Genomic DNA, 20,354 nt, shown 5'->3' with positions numbered 1-20,354 from the left:
CTGTACTGCTCAAGAGACAGCAACAGCTAGCAAGGCACAGAGCTAAGCCAAACAAAGAATGCATAGATAATCTGAGCCTTTGTTTTGAGCAAAACTTTAACTAAATAAAATAAACCACAGATTGTAACTACCATCAGTAAGAGGCTCATTAAGCCAGGCTGGAGGAACAAAGCCATGAAGCTACACCTGAGACCAACAACAATACACCTACCAGAGCAGGGCAAAAATAATTATCTAAATTGCTCTTGGCAAGGAGAGAACTTTGCAACCCACCCTAGAAATCTCTTTCATGCTTCGTTATCCCTGCTGCTGGATCATTGCTGGCTGAGAGGAGAAGGTTGGGTTCATCCTGAGATGCTGGTCAGAAGCAGCAGGAGATGGGGTCTGACAAAGGTTTGGGATACAGAGCAGAGGCACACCTCAGACACGAGACTGCAGCAGAAGGCACAGCTGCGGCAATCAGTGCAGCTGAAACCCACCTGTGCCCTCAGGGTCTCAAGACTACAACTCCTAACCTGCATGCATGGGGCTAATGATTCCTGGTATAGCATAGGCCTTTGCCTTTGCCCCCACTGAGTTATTCTCATGGATATCATTGGTAATCTGAGCAACATACAAAAACTGCGCAAACACCAATCTAAAAATGCAAAAAAAAAAAAAAAAAAAAAAAAAAGTGTAGCCTTTAAACTCGTTGCTTAGGCACTAAAAATAATTAGATCAGCTTAAAACCGTAAGGATATTCTTTAAGTCTCCCTGGTTTTGTACTGTGATTGTTTTTTGTTTGTTTGTTTTTTCCCAGTTCCTGAACATACACAACACACTCAGGCCTTCTTTTTAAGCTTTGTTTCTAAAACCAGAGTTCTGAATGCCTTTGTCAGGTCAGGACCTTTAGGGTGATGACACACTGGAACAGGTCACCCAAGGAGGTTGTGGATGCCCCATCCCTGGAGGCATTCAAGGCCAGGTTGGATGTGGCTCTGGGCAGCCTGGTCTGGTGGTTGGTGACCCTGCACATAGCAGGGGGGTTGAAACTCGATGATCCTTGTGGTCCTTTTCAACCCAGGCCATTCTATAATTCTGTGAGTCATTCTATATCATCTCTCGGATCAGATTTGAACGCCAACCGCCCGCTACGGGCACGAACACCGCAGCAGTCTCCCCGCCCAGACCTCGTGCGGTCGCTATGGAAACCGCGCCACCTTGGGGGCGCAGAACCCAACCAGCCGGTAGCTGCGGCTGACGCAGCGCTCCCCGTTGCTACGCGCTCGAGACGCGCAGCACGCGCCGCGCAAGCCGGGATAGTGCGCAGGCGCACTGCCGGCCGTACGATCCGGGGGGCGCCGGACTGCTCTGCTCTCGAGCGCGGACTGGCGCCAGACGCGCAGGCGCAGAGCTGACTAACGCAGCGAGGGCAAGCGGGAAGCGGCTGCGCATGCGCATTGCGAGGCGTGTGGTGGAAAGCGGGGCGGCGCCGAGAGGGTTGTTACCGTGTGAGGGGCCGCGGCGGGACGATGGACGACTTCCAGGCGGGGGAGGAGGTAACGTCCGCGGGTAGGGTGGCGTCGGGGTTGCTCCGGCGTCTTCTTTCAGGAGGCTGCGGGCCGGAGGAAGGTCGCGTTCACCCCTCGTAACGCCCCAGGCCGCTGGGAGCCCCTGGGGCTGGGCGATGCCGGCGGAGTCTGCGTGCCGGGCAGCGGAGGGCGGAGGGCAGGAGCGGGGCTCCTTACTGTGTGCAGCGCCTGCAGTGCTGCTCCTGCGGAGGGCCGGCGTGACAACTCGCTGCATTGTTCTTGAGCAAGTCCGCTGTGACTGTGTCAGACAATAGCAGAGCAGCTGTAGGGATGGAGGTGTGTCGGATTGGCGCTGCTTTGTCCTGGTTGCTGTGCTGCGCAGGTGGGGCCGCCCCATCTTTGGAGATGCCCGAATGCCACTCGTTTCATCTCTACCTCCTGGAGCGTGAGAGAGGGCAGAAGAGGGTAGGGAATACAGACAATATCACAGAATCACAGAATGGCCAGGGTTGGAAGGGACCTCAAGGATCATGAATCTCCAACCCTCCTGCCACATGCAGGGCCACCAACCTCCACATTCAATACTAGCCCTGGCTGCCCAGGGCCCCATTCAATCTGGCCTTGAACACCTCCAGGGACAGGGCATCCACAACCTCTTTGGGCAGCCTGTTCCAGCACCTCACCACTCTCTCTATAAAGAATTTCCCCCTGGCATCCAACCTAAATCTTCCCTCCCTTAACTTAAAACCATTTCCTCTTGTCCTGAAGTTATCAACCCTTTCAAAGAATAGATTTCCCTTTTGATTTCCAAACGGCAGCTTTCTTTATATCGCTGGTTGAAACTGTCATGACAGCTCCTCCTTGAGCTGTGAATCGATGCCTGGTCTGCACCAGTGCTCTGAAGATGTCGGTTCTATTCAACTGTAAGCCGTGTCTGCACTCTGAGGCTCTCTGCAGCCTGTGAGCCACAGACATTAATGCTTACTGTAAAATGGGCTTATATGTGGACAGATATGCTGTATGCATTATTTTGTGATGCTTTCAAATTAAAATTTGGGAGCTTTAACTCAACGTCTGTGTTAGTTTGTTACTTTTGATTACTTTGCAAGAATGTTCCCTTGACTGGGTTTGGGGAGCTTGAGTAATGATGAGCTATGCCAGACTCTGCATCTGGCTCACAAGAAACCTGACAAGCATAAATTAAGCTCCTAGTGTATTTCCTTAACAATGTTTGAACTGTGTACATAGAAATGTGCTCATTGATGATTTAAAGTTCTCTTTTTCTTTTTTTTTTTTTGTAGACATCTTTTGTTGTTGATGAAGTCAGTAACATCATTAAAGAAGTAAGCTAACACTCTCACTTTGGTATGGAAGTATGCTATGTTGTGTGCTAAAAAGCATTCAAGCAAATCTGTTGTCTGGAATTCTATTACACAATAGCTAGGCTATTATTGAGGCGTAGGTAATCATGGATTAATTTAACTGTTGTTTAAGTGGAGATGTTACTTAGCCTTAGTTGTGACATGTATTACAACTTAAAAACATAATGAAAATAATTTTATATACTTCTTTCTGGTTGCATTCACAGATTAGAATTTCTAGGTGGATGCTGTATGCTAAAACCTGTCAGACAGATGTTATGTTTCATTAACATACAATTTTATATAGATCATCTTCATATGCATGTTACTGTGTCCTTTTGAGATGCTTTTTCTCAAGAATGAAGTTTGTTTGAAATGATTGAACTAATTCTTGTTGCTAGGAAACTAATTCTTGTTGCTAAGAGGTTTGTTTTTTGTGTCCAGTTCCTCTTGCAGAGTAGGTAGATCTGTAAATGGGGTGGGCATGCTCTGCTGCACAGTCCTGTCTCCTGAATCTGAAGTACTTTTGTAGTTACTTCTTGAACAGTTTCTGCCAGAAAAACTAGTGATGTAGTGATGTAAAATGTGCAACTTTAACGTAGTTTTATTTGTCTTTTAAAGGAGAAGCTCTCCTCATAAGTAAACCAGATTGCTTGGGTAACGGCTTCTGCTCTATTAGTCACCAAAAATTACATGAGTCTTTTGATTTTGGTCTTTGTTCCCAAAAATGACTGCTGAAAACTCCATGCATTATTTCTGGAGATTAATATCTGTGAATGAACTGTTGTTCTGTGTGTTTTTTCAGAACTGTATAAATGTGAGACCCTTTAAATAACTCAGGCTCCAGGACATTGGGATAGGAATTACTAATGAAGAATAAAGATAGCACAAAAGAGGAAGGAATATACGATAATAATTTCTGTGTCTGCTTCAAACTCTGAATTGCCAGTTCTGTAGCATTTTAAAACACTTCCAACAATCCTGAATAGTATTTAAGTCCACATCTGTGCATTTGCTGTCTCATCCTCAGTGTTCCACATTCAGATGAGTTAATGGGATTGTTGTAGACTGACAGCAATGTAACTTACGTGTTTGTTGCCCACAGGCCATAGAAAGTGCAATAGGTGGCAATGCCTACCAGCACAGCAAGGTGAACCAGTGGACAACAAGTGTGGTGGAACAATCTCTAAGCCAGCTCACCAAGCTGGGGAAACCTTTCAAGTATATTGGTGAGCTCAACTGTCTGTTTTCTGATAAAGCTGGAACAGTGAACACACTGATTAAATTTAACAAAACACAGTTTAGCAGGAACCATGTCTTTTAAGTACTTGTAAGCATGCATGTCTGTTTGCAGGTGTATGTATATACATGTGCTATAATGAGCATAAATGTAGCTAAACATCAGTGATAACAATACATTAATAGAAGTTTTTCTACTGACAAACAGTGACCTGTGTGATTATGCAGAAGAATGGTGCTGGGCTGCATACAGCAAGCTCTTGCTTCTGGGACAACTCCAGTGATGGTAAGGAGCAACACTGCTGGATGCTTCAGCTTGCAACTTTAATACTAATCCTCCTGAAACTAAGCAACATAGATTTAAAAAAATAAATAAATAAATAAATTCTGAGTGCTGTAGTTTTGAAGTAACAGCAGTTTTGTATTTTTTCCACACTGCTGTGATTCTGACTCATAAGTGATAACATGAGATGCTTAACTGTTGCGAAAGCTTCATTCATAAGGTTCTTAAACAATGAATAAACATGCACATAGAAGCATGTATTTTAATATTAAGTCACTGTAACTTTTTTTCTGTCTCTGAAAGCTTTGTTTTGTATCTGTAGGAACCTGCACCGTGAGATGGGAGAATAAGACCATGTACTGTATTGTCAGTGCCTTTGGACTCGCAATATGATTGCCTTGGAATCAGTTGTACTTCAGTTCTTTTCTACTCCAGCACTTGATTCCATCTCTGCTCAAACTGTGAATGCACTGAACAACTTCCAGTTTTAATGTACCTTTTCTGTAACTTTTTTCAAATGTGAAAACATGCTGTTACATGGTTTGTGTTTGTATTTTTAGTATTGTACCAGTGTTGCCACGCTGTCTTAAAACTTCAAGAACTTTTCTTTAAGGTGCTAATACTGAAATCTGCTGCAGCGTAAACGTTCTCTAGATTTCTTTTTTAAAACCAAATTAAATAAGACACCAACTTTCATACTTTGTACTCTTGGTTAGCATTAAATTATTGAAATTCATAACTAGTGGTGTGACTTGTTTAAACTTAAGCCTGCTGGAATTCCTAAGAGTTCCATTTCTGTTACCTCTCTTCAGTATAGTTCAGATACACATCAGACAATTCACTTGAACATATTCCAAGAGAATCAAACATCTACGGGAAAGTAACTTAGTTGTATTTTTTTGGGACCTGTTTAATCTGCTTATACTGCATTTCAGACACAGAAGAGTAACAGAAATAAATGTCTTCATTTAAAAAAGGCAAGTTTTATGCATTCTAGAAGTGCTTAGCAAGCTATACATAAGAAGTCACGTACTGATGCATTTAGTATGTTAAGTCTTAAAACCTATATTTATTTTTCTGATCAAAAAGACGAGTTCTGATATACTATCAACTATAATGCTGCTGGTGAACGTGCTGTATTGTGAACACTTTATAAATAAGAAAGACAGTATCTAGTTATGAAAGTGTGAGAGATACACATTTCCTTATGGTTAGAAAACTGTACAAAGTGTTTCAGAATCACAGAATTGTAGGGGTTGGAAGGGACCTCTAGAGATCATCGAGACCAACCCCCCTGCCAAAGCAGGTTCCCTACACCAGGTCGCACAGGTAGGCGTCCAGGCGAGACTTGAATATCTCCAGAGAAGGAGACTCCACAACCTCCCTGGGCAGCCTGTTCCAGTGCTCCGTCACCCTCACCGTGAAGAAGTTCTTACGCACATTCGTGCGAAACTTCGTATGCTGCAGCTTATGTCCGTTTCCCCTCGTCCTGTCTCCACGTACCACTGAAAAGAGACTGGCCTCACCACTATGGCCGCCACACCTCAGATATTTATAAACCTGGACCAGGTCCCCTCTCAGTCTTCTTTTCTCAAGGCTAAACAGACCCAGTTCACTCAGCCTTTCTTCATAGGGGAGATGCTCCAGGCCCTTCACCATCTTTGTGGCCCTCCGCTGGACTCTTTCCAAGAGGTCCCTGTCTTTTTTGTACTGGGGAGCCCAGAACTGGACACAGTACTCCAGATGAGGCCTTACCAGGGCAGAGTAGAGGGGGAGGATCACCTCCCTCGATCTGCTGGACACGCTCTTTTTAATGCACCCCAGAATGCCATTGGCCTTTTTGGCCACAAGGGCACACTGCTGGCTCATGGCCAACCTGTCGTCCACCAGGACGCCCAGGTCCCTCTCTGCAGAGCTCCTCTCCAGCAGCTCATTCCCCAGCCTGTATTGGTGCATGCAATTATTCCTCCCTAGGTGTAAGACCCTACACTTGCTTTTGTTGAACCTCATCCGGTTTCTTACTGCCCAGCTCTCCAGCCTGCCTTCCAGCACAGCATGTCAGCCAATCCTCCCAACTTCGTATCATCAGCAAACTTGCTGAGGGTGGCCACTATCCCCTCATCAAGGTCATTGATGAAGATGTTGAACAAGACCGGACCCAGCACAGACCCCTGGGGGACACCACTGCTTACAGGTCTCCAGCCAGACTCTGCACCACCAACGACGACCCTCTGCGCTCTGCCAGTCAGCCAGTTCTCAACCCACCTCACTGTCCACTCATCTATCCCACACTTCCTCAGCTTTGTTATAAGGATGTCGTGGGAGACAGTATCAAATGCCTTTCTAAAAATCAAGGTAGACTACATCTACCGCTCTTCCCCCATCCACCCAGCATGTGACAGCATCATAGAAGGCCACCAGGTTGGTCAAGCACGACCTCCCCTTGGTGAACCCATGCTGACTACTCCTGATAACCTCCTTTTCTCCCAGTTGTCTGGAGATGGTATCCAGCACAAACTGTTCCATCACCTTTTCAGGGACAGAGGTGAGGCTGACAGGCCTATAATTACCTGGGTCTTCCTTCTTGCCCTTTTTGAAGACCAGAGTGACATTGGCTATCCTCCAGTCTTCAGGGACCTCCCCTGTTATCCAAGACCTCTCAAAAATGATGGAGAGTGGTTCGGCAGTGACCTCCGCCAGCTCTCTCAGCACACATGGATGCACCCCATCAGGCCCCATGGACTTGTGGACCTTAGTACTGCCTAGGTGCTCACGCACGTCCTCTTTCCTGACTAAAGGGAAGTCTCCCATTCCCCAGACCTTCTCACTAACCTCCAGGGTGTGGGAAACCTGAGGGAGAGCTTTTTCACTGAAGACTCAGTGAATCTCAGGCTGTCTGCAAACAAAACACCAAAATTCCCTGGTTAATGTGTGCAAACACAACCTCCTGGATCCAATCCAAGTAACCAAGTTTAAATATACACAAAATACACAAGAAGTGAAAAAGGTAAGTAATAATGCAGTAGAAGGAAAATAAAACCAAAGATACAACATAAAGATATAAAACTTTATTATGAACATATTTAACAATGACTATGCACACTATGCACATGAAGTCTTCCAAGAAACTCAATACTCAATTTTTGCTTGAAGTGGTATTTTTTGGTTCGTACTCAAGACTAGAATGAAGCTTTCCAACATAACAGATAAGTTGCTGTCCTTAATACAACCTCTAAACACAATATTTAACATGTCCCATGCACGCTTTGTCAAAGCAGCATTTGATTTACAGCTTCTTATTAAACAGAGCATTTATCTTACACATTTTATACCATTTTGGTACACAAATACTCCATATTTTAGCTTCATTTTACATATTTACAAACCTCTAAAAAAATTTACAGTAATGCAAAGTTTCTTACTGGCATATGCAAAAGGAAGTGGGCAAAAACTAAGTGACTGAATACAAAGTTGTCTTTTGGCTCAGAGATAAATTAAAGTCTTTTCTAGCTGGAAACATCCTTCATTTTTATTTTTTTTTTTTAAACCATATTAGTTCCATAGGTCTCCTGGACTTCCTTACTCGTGTTGAACCTTACGCTACTTATTCTTTGCCAGTCTCAGGAAAGTTTCCAACCACTCCTAACACCAACTCTATCTAAAGCACACGCTTCAGAAAACAACTGCTGTGAATGGGTTCATACTCAACTATAATTGATTCCCTCAAAGTCCTATCTTGATCACAATGGACATGGAAGTCTTGCAGTCGTTTACTAGCAAGCATCTCCTGGAGAGCAGCAGCACTACATCTGTGGTAAATCTTTGTTTTCCAAGCTCCAGAAGGGCATGAAATATTGAAGTATTTTTAACAAAAAGAAAGCCTAATATGGCTTCTTATCCAGATCTCGTTTTATCCCTAGGTTACAATACATTACTTGGTGATGAATTTATGCCACCTACTCCCAAGCTGTTTGCAATCCAATAATATTCCTCAAATACTATCTCCAATAAGGAGAGTGAAGTTGAGATATCTTGCCAGCAGATCTGCTTCACTTTTTCCACTATGAACAGTATTTGCTATGACAGTTCTTCAGTCAAGCTTACTATTACACTCTAGCACTTCTGAAATACTGAACTATTTTATATGGCAAACACTGCTTAGACAATCTCTAAAGAAATTAAATTACTACTGTAGTGAGACATTTAACTTGAAGCACCTATTTCCCTATCTGAGCTTTCCTATTTTCATTTCAAATGTAGTCATGTGGAAAAGTTAAGGTACACAGTGGCAAGTGAAACGGGCTGAGAACAGCTTTGAAAAAAATATCACATTTTCCAAATTAGATTTAAAATATTTTTAGGCAATGAAATCCCAAAGTATGACACTGTACTTCAGGTTCGACTATAACAACCAGTTTCAGACTGCGATAAGAAACAGTACACTTTGCACATTTGTCAAATCAAGTATTTTATCAATTCAGAACAACTCAGAATTAAACAATATGTCAGTCAAAGAGATTTGAATAGGTAAGGATCTGAATTTTTGAAAACTTAATTCCTGTACTCACTCCAGTGGAAGTGAAAGGGGCCTGGGGTACACAACAAGTGTCTAGTTGGCTTTGGACTAACTGTGCAAATTCAAACAACTGTAAGCACCAAGAAAATCATGTAGGGAACAATGAGATTGGGCTCATCTCTTTTAGGTTAAAAACCATCACCCCCTATACTTGTTAAAAATGTCTAAAAGAAAATGCTGAAAGTATGGTTTCCTAGAGTTCACTAACAAAAACCCACCAACTTGGTACACCTCTGTAACGTTTCCTGTATGTTCTTCTAAATGGACACCAATTAACAACAAAATTAAAATCTCTCCCCCCCTGCCTTCTTCCCAGCCCCCCTCATTTTGTTTCCTTGCTTTAGCCATACAATTGTGCTTTGGCTTCTAACAAACAATAACTTGGTACACAAAGCTGTAAATTCCAAATATCTTCAAAAATTACACATTATATAGACACACAAATCTTACCACACTAACAGAGTGCAGATTTAAATCTGAACTATTTTTCATGAAACAGGTTTGCATCCACGTGAAGCAGTTCCTTTGATCATCTATAAGTAAACTGCTACTTTGTGAAGTCTCCCCTTAGTGCTCTTGAACAGCTACAGGGAGATTATTGTGCAGCCTAAACCAGCTGCACAAATGCAGAATAAATCTACGCCCCCCCAATGTGATTCAGCAAGTTTAGTACAACTTCATTGCACTGCTCTGCTTAGACTAGGTCTGTCGTAAGCATGATTTACTAGTGTAAGCCAGCACCATTTTCTGCCTAATATATCTTTTCCACAGCAGCGGGGCAGAGAAATGTTACAAAAGTACATTACAGTTATGAATCTATTTCTTAAAAAAGAAGAGACTGGCCAAGTCCTTGAAAATTCAGAAGTAGTTGGAAACAAATAGCATCCAGATAAATATAGAGCCGAGCGGTAGTGTGGAAGAAAAACAGCTTTTAAAAAGAGAAGCAGCATCATTGTATGAGGAATACTGCATTCCTATAACGCTGTTCCAGCTGTATTCCATACTGGAATACAGAATCATAAAATGTATGGGTGAAAATTTCAAGCAGTACTGTTGGCAACAGAGAAATTGAGCTATGCACAGAATGTGCTCAAAAGCTGTTAAGCAACTTCAAGGCGTGAGCACCCGTAATTGTTCCCAGAAAGCATATTAACTGCCAATAAATACAACTTCATGAAAAAGTCTGATGTAGAAAAAGCATCTACAATGAAATGTTTGGAAATATGAAGTTATACTTCTCTGTGGAACTTTATACTATATTCTTTTAAGTGTAACAATCTTCTCCAGAACACACACACAAAAAAGTTCTGACTTCCTTCTGAGGTTTATTGCTGCCTAAATATTTTCTATTTAAAGGGCTGTTGAAAAACAAACAAACAAAACCAAACAACAACAAAACAAACAGTTTTGCTGGGGTGGTAAAGCACGTTATGAAACCTGTATCATACAAATAACTTTGGACCACAGCCCATTTTTACTCACTAGAACCAATTTGCACATATCCCACACTTGTAACGTATCTGGTAAATCCATTTAAATGGAGTTAAAACAACAGTTTGAAGTCTATACAACCTCTTAGAAGGAGGAATGGGAAGCTTTTGTTTTCCTGTATTTCCAAAAAATAATATTAAAAAAAATGGAGGCAGAAGAGAGAACCTTAAAGCACATCTGTCCCTGCCTCCAGTCGAAATGACTAAGGTAGAAAAATGAAAGGGAAAAGAGGCACTTCATACAGCAGCGAACAACAGAAAAGGAGCTAGCAAAAATGCAAGAGGTTTAAGATGCTATGTTCTACATAATCCTAAGGGGAGGGGAAACAACAACAAACCACCAAGCAGCAAAGAAGCAATTTTAAGATCCGTACATAATTTGTGACACCTCGAAACGGACAGAGACTTAAACGTTAGTCCAGAGACATCATGCCAACAGGCATTTTATAAGATGCATATAAATTTTTGTTTCCTTGAGTTCCCGCCACAACCTTTTCAAGCATTTTTTTCTTTTCAGCTTTACCTTTGTAAACAGAAACAGAAGTAGAATATCCTTCCTGGAATTCCATGTTCAGGTGACAACAGACTGTAAGTAAGCCAAGGAAGTGGTCCATCTAGGAAAACTTCAAAATTGCTTTAATTCCAGCTGAACAAGTCTGTCTGTATCAAAATCATGCCATCAGTCACTGTCCGATTCCTCTTTAAACTTGGCTCTAATAGCTTGGCCATTCTGAAGTGGCATTTCTTCATAGTCGCTCCTGTGAAACAGGTATTTTTTAAAAAACTTCTGAACATGATGATCAGTTAGTAAGTCTAAAATAGGAAAGTTCTAAAATACAATGACGCATCAAATTGTTACTCGAGTAAGAAGTTTGTATTTTTACATTTCTTTTGCTTCCTTCTGTGGTTATGAAAAATACGCACGACTTCTCTCCAGAGACTGATATACAATAAAAATTACTGCAGCAGCTACAAACCACTACTGACAAGGATCAGTATGCGAGCAAGCTGGCACTACTGCTAGTCCACTATTCATCTAACTAAATGAAGGCAAGCCACTGCAGGCTGCACGCAGCTACTCTAGCACAGGCTTGTTCAGGTTACTGCAGTATTAAATCACTCCCACTGGTCAGCCCTTCAGTGCCTCTGCTTAAAAGGTGAAAACAACAAGGGCAGATAACCAGTTTGTTCAGCATCTAGCACAGGAAAGCCTGACCCGATAAGTTTTCATCTGCTACTATAGTTTTAATGTTACATAAACTCACACAAATCCTGGAAGTTTTGCTACATTTGGTTATTGCTATTTTGATAAGTGATGGACACTTAACATGGACGATTATCCCTCTCTGTAGCATTTATGTATGAGTCACCCCCTAGCTGACTAAACTTGATTCCTCTTCCCCAATTTGGAAGGAATTCCCTTCCATTCACATACCTTTCTGCCTTCATTCCATGACCTATCCTATCCTAAATACTAACTTACCCATTTGTGTCAGAGCCTTCGAAATTCCTTTGAGAAACCAAAAGGAAAAGAAAACCAAAATAATCAAAATAACACCCATTCTCATTGTATTTCTGTTTCAGAATAAGCTACTTCTGTTACACAGGCAGTCTACTTTCTCTAATAATCTATGAAGTCTTCAGTTACAGTTATTTAATTAAGATGGAAAAGAATATTACAAAAATAAAACGCCAAAAACACCTCATATGTATTTTATAGTCTTACCCATAAATCACATCATCATCTGAGTCGTTCAGCATAGAAAAAGCAGGATTGTCCTTCAACTGTGATTCTGGAAAAATACAAATAAGGGTTAATTTAGCACATTAAATTTAGAAACACAGCTGCACTTTTACTCCAACACTGAAGCAACAGACCTGAAACTTACAAGGCAATCATGACAACAACTTGACAAAACTGTATCCAAGAATTCTTTCCTTTAAATTCTCCACCCTTCAGCCCACAACATCACAGTGTTATAATTTTAAGAAATGACAATGTTCTCTTCATATGTTCAGATATATATGATGTGGAGCTCTTGGAGCAGGTCCAGAGGAGGGCCACTAAGATGATCAGAGGGCTGGAGCACCTCTCCTATGAGGAAAGGTTGAGGGAACTGGGCTTGTTTAGCTTGGAGAAGAGAAGGCTCCAGGGAGACCTCATTGCAGGCTTCCAATACTTGAAGGGAGAGTATAAACAAGTGGGGGAAAAGCTGCTTACAAGAGTGGATTGTGATAGGACAAGGGGGAATGGTTTTAAACTGAGACAGAGGAGGCTTAGGTTAGATATTAGGAGGAAGTTTTTCCACACAAAGGGTGGTGACGCAATGGAAGAGGTTGCCCAAGGAGGTTGTGGATGCCCCATCCCTGGAGGCATTCAAGGCCAGGCTGGATGTGGCTCTGGGCAGCCTGGTCTGCTGGTTGGTGACCTTGCACATAGCAGGGGGTTGAAACTCGATGATCCTTGTGGTCCTTCTCAACCCAGGCCATTCTACGATGCTATGAATTGCTTACACTTACCATATAGTGCATTCTTTGAGGGGGAATACACGAAGGCTAACGTGTAGAGATAGAAGTTCAATAAACCATAAAATGATAAGAATTCTGCTGGTAGAAAGCGTCAAGGATTTTTCTCAATACAGCTCCATTCACGTAAACTTTGGAAACAAGATTCAAAACATATGTAAGCTGCTCCAACAGAAAGAATGTTTGCCACCATGAAGTTGGAGAGCATGAACAATTGGCATTTTTTTTAGATTAACTGACAACTAGTATACTCAAGCTGTTTCTAACTGAAGATAAATCTTCAATTTTAACATGTGAAATAACATTTGCTGAGATAAGTTCTTCTCCTCAGTAGTGAAGCACATGGTAAAATCAAATAGTTCTGACTTCACTGCTAAAACAAAGCCTGGGCCTTCATTCCTTTTGAAGAGTACCAAATGTAGCTGTGATTTATTTGATATAAACAAATTAGACTGAAACTGTCTCAGCTCATAATCTTTATAAACAACTATTAGAAAATAATGGCACAATGCTCTATCAATTTTGATCAGGGTTTCAAAAGCCTACCTAAAAGTCAAAATACTCAGTCCTTACGTAAATCATTTTTAAGTACTTCCTAAAGAAAACCAGATTAATATTCTCAGTTGAGCAGCATCACAACACAAGGATATAATTCTGATAATGAGTTGACAACTCAGCAACAAAGTTGTCCTGTAGAACTTGTGCTCCAAAGCGTAGATAGAGTATAACAATGCTGTGGGGGAAAAAAAAAAAAAAAAAAGGAATGGCATATAGGTATAATGAGCCTCTAAAATGCAAAATTTAAGTGCAAGCTTGATAGAGGAGTATATTAAAAAGTAATTATGTTAAAATGCTGTTTATTTGAAGACACATTTTGTTTTCCTATTTCTAAATTATGAATGATTATTTTGTGACTTAAATTCAGCAGTCAATTTAATAAAGAAAAAAAAACAACGCTCTACTTTTGTCATATTTCACCCACTAAGGACAATCCAAAAGCCAGCAGCAATTTGAAACAACTGCTTGGGGTCGGGGACAGATATAAACAATAATGTAAAAGTAATTCTAAACTTCTGCTTTACAGAACACAGCTTACAAAACTCCAGAAGAGATCAACAGTGCAATGCAAACTACTCAGCAATACAAAATATATCTCCTGCTAAGTCTTCCAGTGTATTGTGGCAGTAATGGAAATACAGAACTGTCTATAAAAACCTTAAGAAAGGGCTCCAAAAATTATGAATTGATTACCAAAGTGACCATATTAAAAAAAAAAAAAAAAACCTCTCAGTTTCACTGAGTATATTATTAAAAAAACAAAACCAAACCTTTTCTTTCAAGACTTTAAATACATAAAAGTTTGAGTACTGAGAAATGTTCTCTGAAAAGCCTTACCTAATGACGAGCACTACGAAGGTTAATGCAGTCAAGAATTTTAACCTGAGATCTGATAAAGATTGAGAAAAATTATTATTAGAGAATTTACACCTGTATCTAGGAGAAGACAGCCTGCTTAGAGAAGAACCAAAAGAAATACTTACCAACATAAGGCATGTTACGGAGTTCTGAACATGCTCTCACTATCAGGAACAGAAGGTAGAGAATATATGTGGTTGCCACCACAAGGAAGAAGATTTTCATTCCCTATAGAAAGAATATTATTTAAGAAAGTTTGGTCTATTCCTGCTTTCTTCAGTTGTACCCTACAACAGAAATTGTTAATTTCCAAAGCACAGTACAGAATGGTGTATTTATTCGGGGAAAAGATGCTCATGAATGGAAGTACAAAAAGAGGATGGCATATCTCAAGGTAAACTTTTTTTTTTTTTTTTTTAAACAAATAGATTTCCTGAGAATTATACAGGAAACCATATAAAGTATATCTTCCTCTTCAATAAGGAAGTTTTACATTTTCTAGTACAGAGGACCTTGGGAAGAGTCAAGATACACAAAAATGACTTAAGAAGCTTAAAAAAAAAAAAAAAATCATCATCTTTTGGTTCCCACAGTCATGAGTCCCTGATACAACATGTAGTGTGGAGTCTCCAGATAACCAAGATTATCACAAGACAATTGGGTTGGAGTTCAATATAGCCTACATGTGATCCGAAGCAAAATGAAAAGTACCCTAGTAGTCCAAGTAAGATCACCAGGCCAGCAATTTTCTAAACTGTTAGATTTCAATGGAAATCTGAGAGCAAATGCTTAACTACATTCGAACAATTAATCAAAGAAGTATTTCTGACTTACCTGGAAATTACCTGTGTCAACTCTGTATTGATACGTAGGATCATGTACTTCATTAACACTAGAAAAAATTCAAAATGAAAAATTGGTACATATAACACTACAAAATACAAGGTCAAAAACAATACACAGACACAGACCACTAACAAAGAAAGTGTTTAAAGTTACTACACGAAGATTAGAACTAAAGATCTTGGCTGTAGAAATCGGTGCAATGCCAGTGATTTCAATGACAATTTACATGACATCTTTTTCCTTTCTAAATCCCATTTTTCAAGGAATATGGATGATTTTGGTAGCCAGCATCCAGACTCCCTACATGTGCGCAGAGAACTACCGAGCAGGTGGAGGAACTAGGAAACAAACCTATGAGGAGTAGCTGAGAGAATTTGGATTGTTTAAATCTGCGGAAGGCTGAAGGTGACCTCACTGCTCTCAACAACAGCCTAAAAGGAGGTTGCAGCAAGGAGGGTGCTGGGATCTTTTCTCAGGTAACAAATGATAGGAGGTGAGGCAACGGTTTCAAGATGCACCAGTAGAGGTTTAATCAGACATCAGGAAGAATTTATTCAAGGAAAAGGTGGTAAAACACTACAATTGGCTGCTAGGGAAAGGTAGAGTCCCCATTTCCAGACGTAATGAGATATGTAGATGTAGCATGTAGGGTTTGGTAGTGGGACAGTGTAGTTCTGGTTGACAGGGGGACTTCATGATCTTATGAGTCTTTTCCAACCTGGATGATTCTTTTATTCTGTTTTTATCTTTTTAGAAAATGTGTAATTTTGTAAATTCCTACAGGCCTTCAGGATTTACTGTTTCAATCTTATCTTTGGTGATAAGAACGGTACTCAAGAAATAACAGCTGTTTAAACCTTTACTTCATACAAATTCTGCTGATAAAACATTAAAACCAACATTCCCTGCAATTGCATCACTTTCAAAAATGCGCAATGGCAAGAAATACATACTGAGAAATATAGTGATAGACAACCAATTGAGAGTAAAATGCTCAAGAGATTTAAAAACGTGTCAAAACTGACAAAGTTTTCTGCGTGGAATATACTGACACCTTTATGTAAGTGACTGAAACAGTGAGAAAGAGGAAAAACACTGAACTCATCAACTCAGTTTTGAGAAGCATAGTTTGGCTTAGATCTGTTAATACTAACTGGGCAGGTTGAACAGTTTTGTTAAACTGTGGTAACAGGGCAACTGATGCTTCAAATACTGAAAAAGCTAATAGGAAGAGCGTGTTGGAGGGAGCCCTAACACACTGACATATTGTCTTCTAGTTCTTACTCTGATTTATAAAATTATGTACTAGTAAATTGTCCATGAAGAATTCTGTTTTCAAATCAGTCACATTTTGCAGAACAAAATATAATTTCAACTCCATTTCTATGGCACAAAGAGGAAGAAGATAGAATTATAAACAATCTTCACACTCCAGAGCAATTTCAGTTCATAACTTTTGCATTACATTTTAAGTTACTTACGTTTGCCATACTCCTAATGTAACAGAGGCGAGCCACAATAGTCCAACAATAAGGAATTTGGGCAGATAGAAGGTTAAGCACTTTCTTTCTCCCTGTTGATAAAACAATAGCATAGTCAAGGAGAGAACCCACATTTGAGATTTGAATCCATCCTGGCAGAATAAAATAATCTTTCCTCTGTTTCATTTGATGAATTAAATTAAGAAAAATCACCTTCAATATTTTTAACTTGTACAGCTGATTGCAGAATACAAAAAAAAAGATACAAAATTGTATCATTTGCATTAAAGTTAAGATACAGAAGAGACTTGGGGCATCCTGCTTTTCAGGTTCCACATATTTCACTGATACTGAAATGATAGGAATCTGCCCTACAATTCACAATTCCTTTATGCAGTATTATAAAGTGATTTTAAAAATGAACCACCATCACAAACAACAACAAAACCCTTCAAGCAAGAACAACAGTACCATCATTCCAAAGCTTTGAGCAGACTGCCTCCATTTATCTCATTTAGGTTTGGCAATCTCAATGCATTCTACTTCACCACAAAACATTTCAATTCTGTTTCTTACATTGTACTTTAAGATTAAAATGTCACTTATTTTTTAATTAAGTTTTTAATTTGTCACCTTTTGAGATAACTGAATAAACAAGTACTGTCTTCTCAGTAAGCATGCTAGATATGGTTGCACCCCTACCTGTACTCTTATACCATGGTAGACACAAAGCCAGAACAATAACAGTGCACACAGAAACAGTGATTGGAATAGGTCATCCAGCATTCCAGGAAACCAACTGTTCACCAGAAAAGAAAGGGGGAAAAATGGGTCTGTAACAAAAGAAAAGAAGTTAAGCAGGGGGGGAGAAAGAACAGTCTTTTAGTAGAAATAAGTTGAATTCATCTTGAGAAGAAAAAGATTTTTTAAAATTACATCAGTAAATGAAATTGGAGTTTGTTCTATCTTACAATAATTTGCAAAGAAAATGGTGCCTTCAGCTGCAATTGACTGTAAAACTACACAAATATGTAGTTGCTAACATTTCTGAAAGACTTTGTGTTTTAACAGACCTTCTGCTAACCCACTTTTCTAGGTGATGAACCACAGAATACCTGAAAGACAAATATTCTTTCAGTACTGCTAGAAAGTGTTAGAAATTGATGTCGTTTATAAGACTAAACACAGCTTCTGTTTTTAAATATAGCATGAGCATAAGAAAAATACAGAAGTAAGGCTTATCAGGCAAATACAGAAACTACATTTATATGTGAAAGGGTCAGCATGGTTGCAGCTTCCTACTGCAGTCAATTTTAAATGGAGTTGAGGGAAAAGAACAAAGCCTACCTATTGATTATAACCTTACATTTGATATGTTTTGGAAGTGTTGTTTTTTTTTTATAAATTAGTTTTCTGAAGTCTTATAGACAGCTACCTGTAAGTTCAAGGCCAAACTTGAACATTCTCTCTCTTTTTGTTTCTTTTCTGCTTTTTTTTTTTTTTTTTTTTAAAAGATCGTTTATTAAAACCCAGTACCGTTGTAAAGCAGGAGGAGAGGAAGGAGGATAGACATCCATTTCTGTTCAATACCCCAGTCTCTCATGGAGAATTTTCGTAGAGAATGTGCAAACAGACACTAGAAACATACAGAAAAAATTAGAAGGAAAAAATAGTCTACATAGCAATGTACAGCACATTGCAAACACTACTTTGAAAGGTCTTTGACACTGATAACGCAGTGAAACAGGAGTCACATCTTGTTCCTCCTTTAGCAATAACTTCACTGGCTTACCTCAATGCAAATTACTCTCAAACTGAAAAGGAAGCCAGCTAGTATTGCACTAACAAATGTGTGAAGAAAAAAAAACGCTGCCTAGTTACTGGTCACACACTACAAACGACTTCCACTTAAAGTCACTTATTAAAAAAAATACATATCCAGATCCTATACAACATTCACAGTTCACCGGTGAGTGACATCACATATGGGAAAGAAATGCTATGAAAGTAGCTAAGTATTTTTAAATCTTACTTTGAGAATTTTGCTTTTTTATTGTTCTACTGTTTTACTTTTCCCCCCAGACATTTCTGTTCCAGGGGCACAACTGTGAAGTGACAGATAATCTAAATCACAGAGTAATTTACGTTGTCAGGGACACACGCAAGTCATCCGGTCCACCTTCCCACTCAAGACAGCGATGACTCTAAAGTTAGATCAAGGGTATATTCAATTGATTTTTACTCGTTTTCAAAGACAGAGAACAAAGACTGTCTGGGCATCCTATTCTAACGTCTGAGCCCACTGAAAAAGCCATCTTATTTTTCTATGATCTAATCAGAATTTTTTGTTTGAAGAAAACATCTCTCCCAGATTCAAAAGTCAGTGTAAAAAAAGACAAGCTTCTCCCATTTATTCTTAATGTTCCACAATGCCACTTGTAACTACATAGAAGCAAGTTTAAATGAGTATTTTAGAAACTTTACTAACACCCATTCAGTAATTTCTCAACTCTACAGCCTGGGGCTAAGTTATTAAATAACACTACTATGCAGCATTACCCAAAAAAATTGAAGCAAAAATCTTACCGTGACCATAAAGGTGAGAACTACAAAGACAAATCGGAACCAGATTTCCACTTGTGAAAATGTTGGATTGTATGTCTTCCACTACAAGAAAACAAAAGAAAAATAGCTCAATGTTTTATTTTAATTAATTAACATCTTTTGCAGATACTCAAAAGTTCTCTGGCTTTTCAAAATTTGAAGGTATAACCAAATTCCCCCACGTCACTATGGAAATACAAAGATACATTTTCTCTCAAATCAAGGCTTGCTTTAGGAGAAGGAAAAAAACAACAAGTATGCAATGAAAGGATAACCAAAGCAGACTAATCTCTTTGCTTCTCCTCTACCCTGCCACTCATTGTAACACACTCATTGAGCTATCACACATCAAAGTATTTCTTAGAAATCAACAAGGAGCATCCTTTTTGATCTCTCTCATGTTCAAAATTTGAACTTCAGTAATTGACTAAGTTCTATGTTCTTCTTTATTACCAAAGTCAAATACATAAACTGATTATGAAAATGTTGATAAGGTACAGTTGTGCTTTCTGTAACAAGTTTGTTTTCTTAAAGCTTGTTTTTCTTTCAGAAGTGAGACTCAAGAGAAGAATAAATGAGATAACTAGACACGAAGTTTCTTGAAGGTTAAGAACAAAAGCTGCCTTAGTCCTCTAACTATTAGATGGGCAGAAATACTCACTATAACATGTCATTTTGTATGACTCTGTTGAGAAATTATCTCACATCTGGTCTGCTTCTCTTCAGAAACTACTTCTGAAATGCATGTACTGCATATGCTCTGCTCGTCCGACAAGCTTTACCTTTCAGTGGATTTAACCTACCCGTAAACCTCTATCTTGTCTTTAAGTGCACATGTAGAATGAAAAGTTTATGTGAAGAATCCTCATCTACAAAAGAATCTGTTATTTCAACTGAAAGCACCACAAGCCACTGTAAATACATTGGTATGTTCACTTGCTATGGGAAAGCAGAATCTCTGGATTGGGTTTTTGGTTGTTTGCATGAAAGAAAGGCTGCAAAGCAAGATGATAAACTGTAG

General features: G+C 39.5%; 2 protein-coding genes across 4 annotated transcripts in view; one reads left to right on the top strand and one right to left on the bottom strand.

Annotated features, from left to right (window-relative positions):
- The first annotated feature begins 1,299 nt into the window (after positions 1 to 1,299).
- Positions 1,300 to 5,133, top strand: DYNLT1 (dynein light chain Tctex-type 1). Of its 2 annotated transcripts, none has more exons than XM_003204140.5 (5): positions 1,300 to 1,538; positions 2,813 to 2,854; positions 3,978 to 4,101; positions 4,320 to 4,397; positions 4,717 to 5,133. In XM_003204140.5, exons 1-5 carry the CDS (start codon positions 1,512 to 1,514, stop codon positions 4,785 to 4,787), a joined length of 342 nt encoding a protein of 113 aa, XP_003204188.1. In that variant the 5' UTR covers positions 1,300 to 1,511; the 3' UTR covers positions 4,788 to 5,133. The 2 variants fall into 2 exon arrangements, with proteins under 2 accessions (XP_003204188.1, XP_085073274.1); XM_085217148.1 differs by lacking the exon at positions 1,300 to 1,538 and adding an exon at positions 1,556 to 1,976.
- Positions 5,134 to 7,447: 2,314 nt separating this feature from the next.
- TMEM181 (transmembrane protein 181) overlaps positions 7,448 to 20,354 on the bottom strand; it is a 31,522-nt gene continuing 18,615 nt past the window's right edge. For both annotated transcript variants that reach the window (XM_085217145.1, XM_085217146.1), the window contains exons 7-17: positions 19,316 to 19,396; positions 18,266 to 18,365; positions 17,432 to 17,562; positions 16,730 to 16,821; positions 15,237 to 15,294; positions 14,528 to 14,630; positions 14,382 to 14,433; positions 13,637 to 13,719; positions 12,981 to 13,070; positions 12,187 to 12,253; positions 7,448 to 11,218 (exon numbers count right to left, since the gene is read on the bottom strand). In XM_085217145.1, coding sequence (XP_085073271.1) covers positions 11,140 to 11,218; positions 12,187 to 12,253; positions 12,981 to 13,070; positions 13,637 to 13,719; positions 14,382 to 14,433; positions 14,528 to 14,630; positions 15,237 to 15,294; positions 16,730 to 16,821; positions 17,432 to 17,562; positions 18,266 to 18,365; positions 19,316 to 19,396 — 936 coding nt within the window. In that variant the 3' untranslated portion in view covers positions 7,448 to 11,139. The remainder of the gene's footprint in view (positions 11,219 to 12,186; positions 12,254 to 12,980; positions 13,071 to 13,636; positions 13,720 to 14,381; positions 14,434 to 14,527; positions 14,631 to 15,236; positions 15,295 to 16,729; positions 16,822 to 17,431; positions 17,563 to 18,265; positions 18,366 to 19,315; positions 19,397 to 20,354) is intronic.

The sequence above is a fragment of the Meleagris gallopavo genome, chromosome 2, assembly GCF_905368555.1.
Source record: "Meleagris gallopavo chromosome 2, MGAL_WU_HG_1.1, whole genome shotgun sequence".
Lineage (NCBI taxonomy): Eukaryota > Metazoa > Chordata > Aves > Galliformes > Phasianidae > Meleagris > Meleagris gallopavo.
The sequence above is the reverse complement of the archived record's forward strand: the minus strand, read 5'-3'. Positions and strand labels throughout refer to the sequence as shown.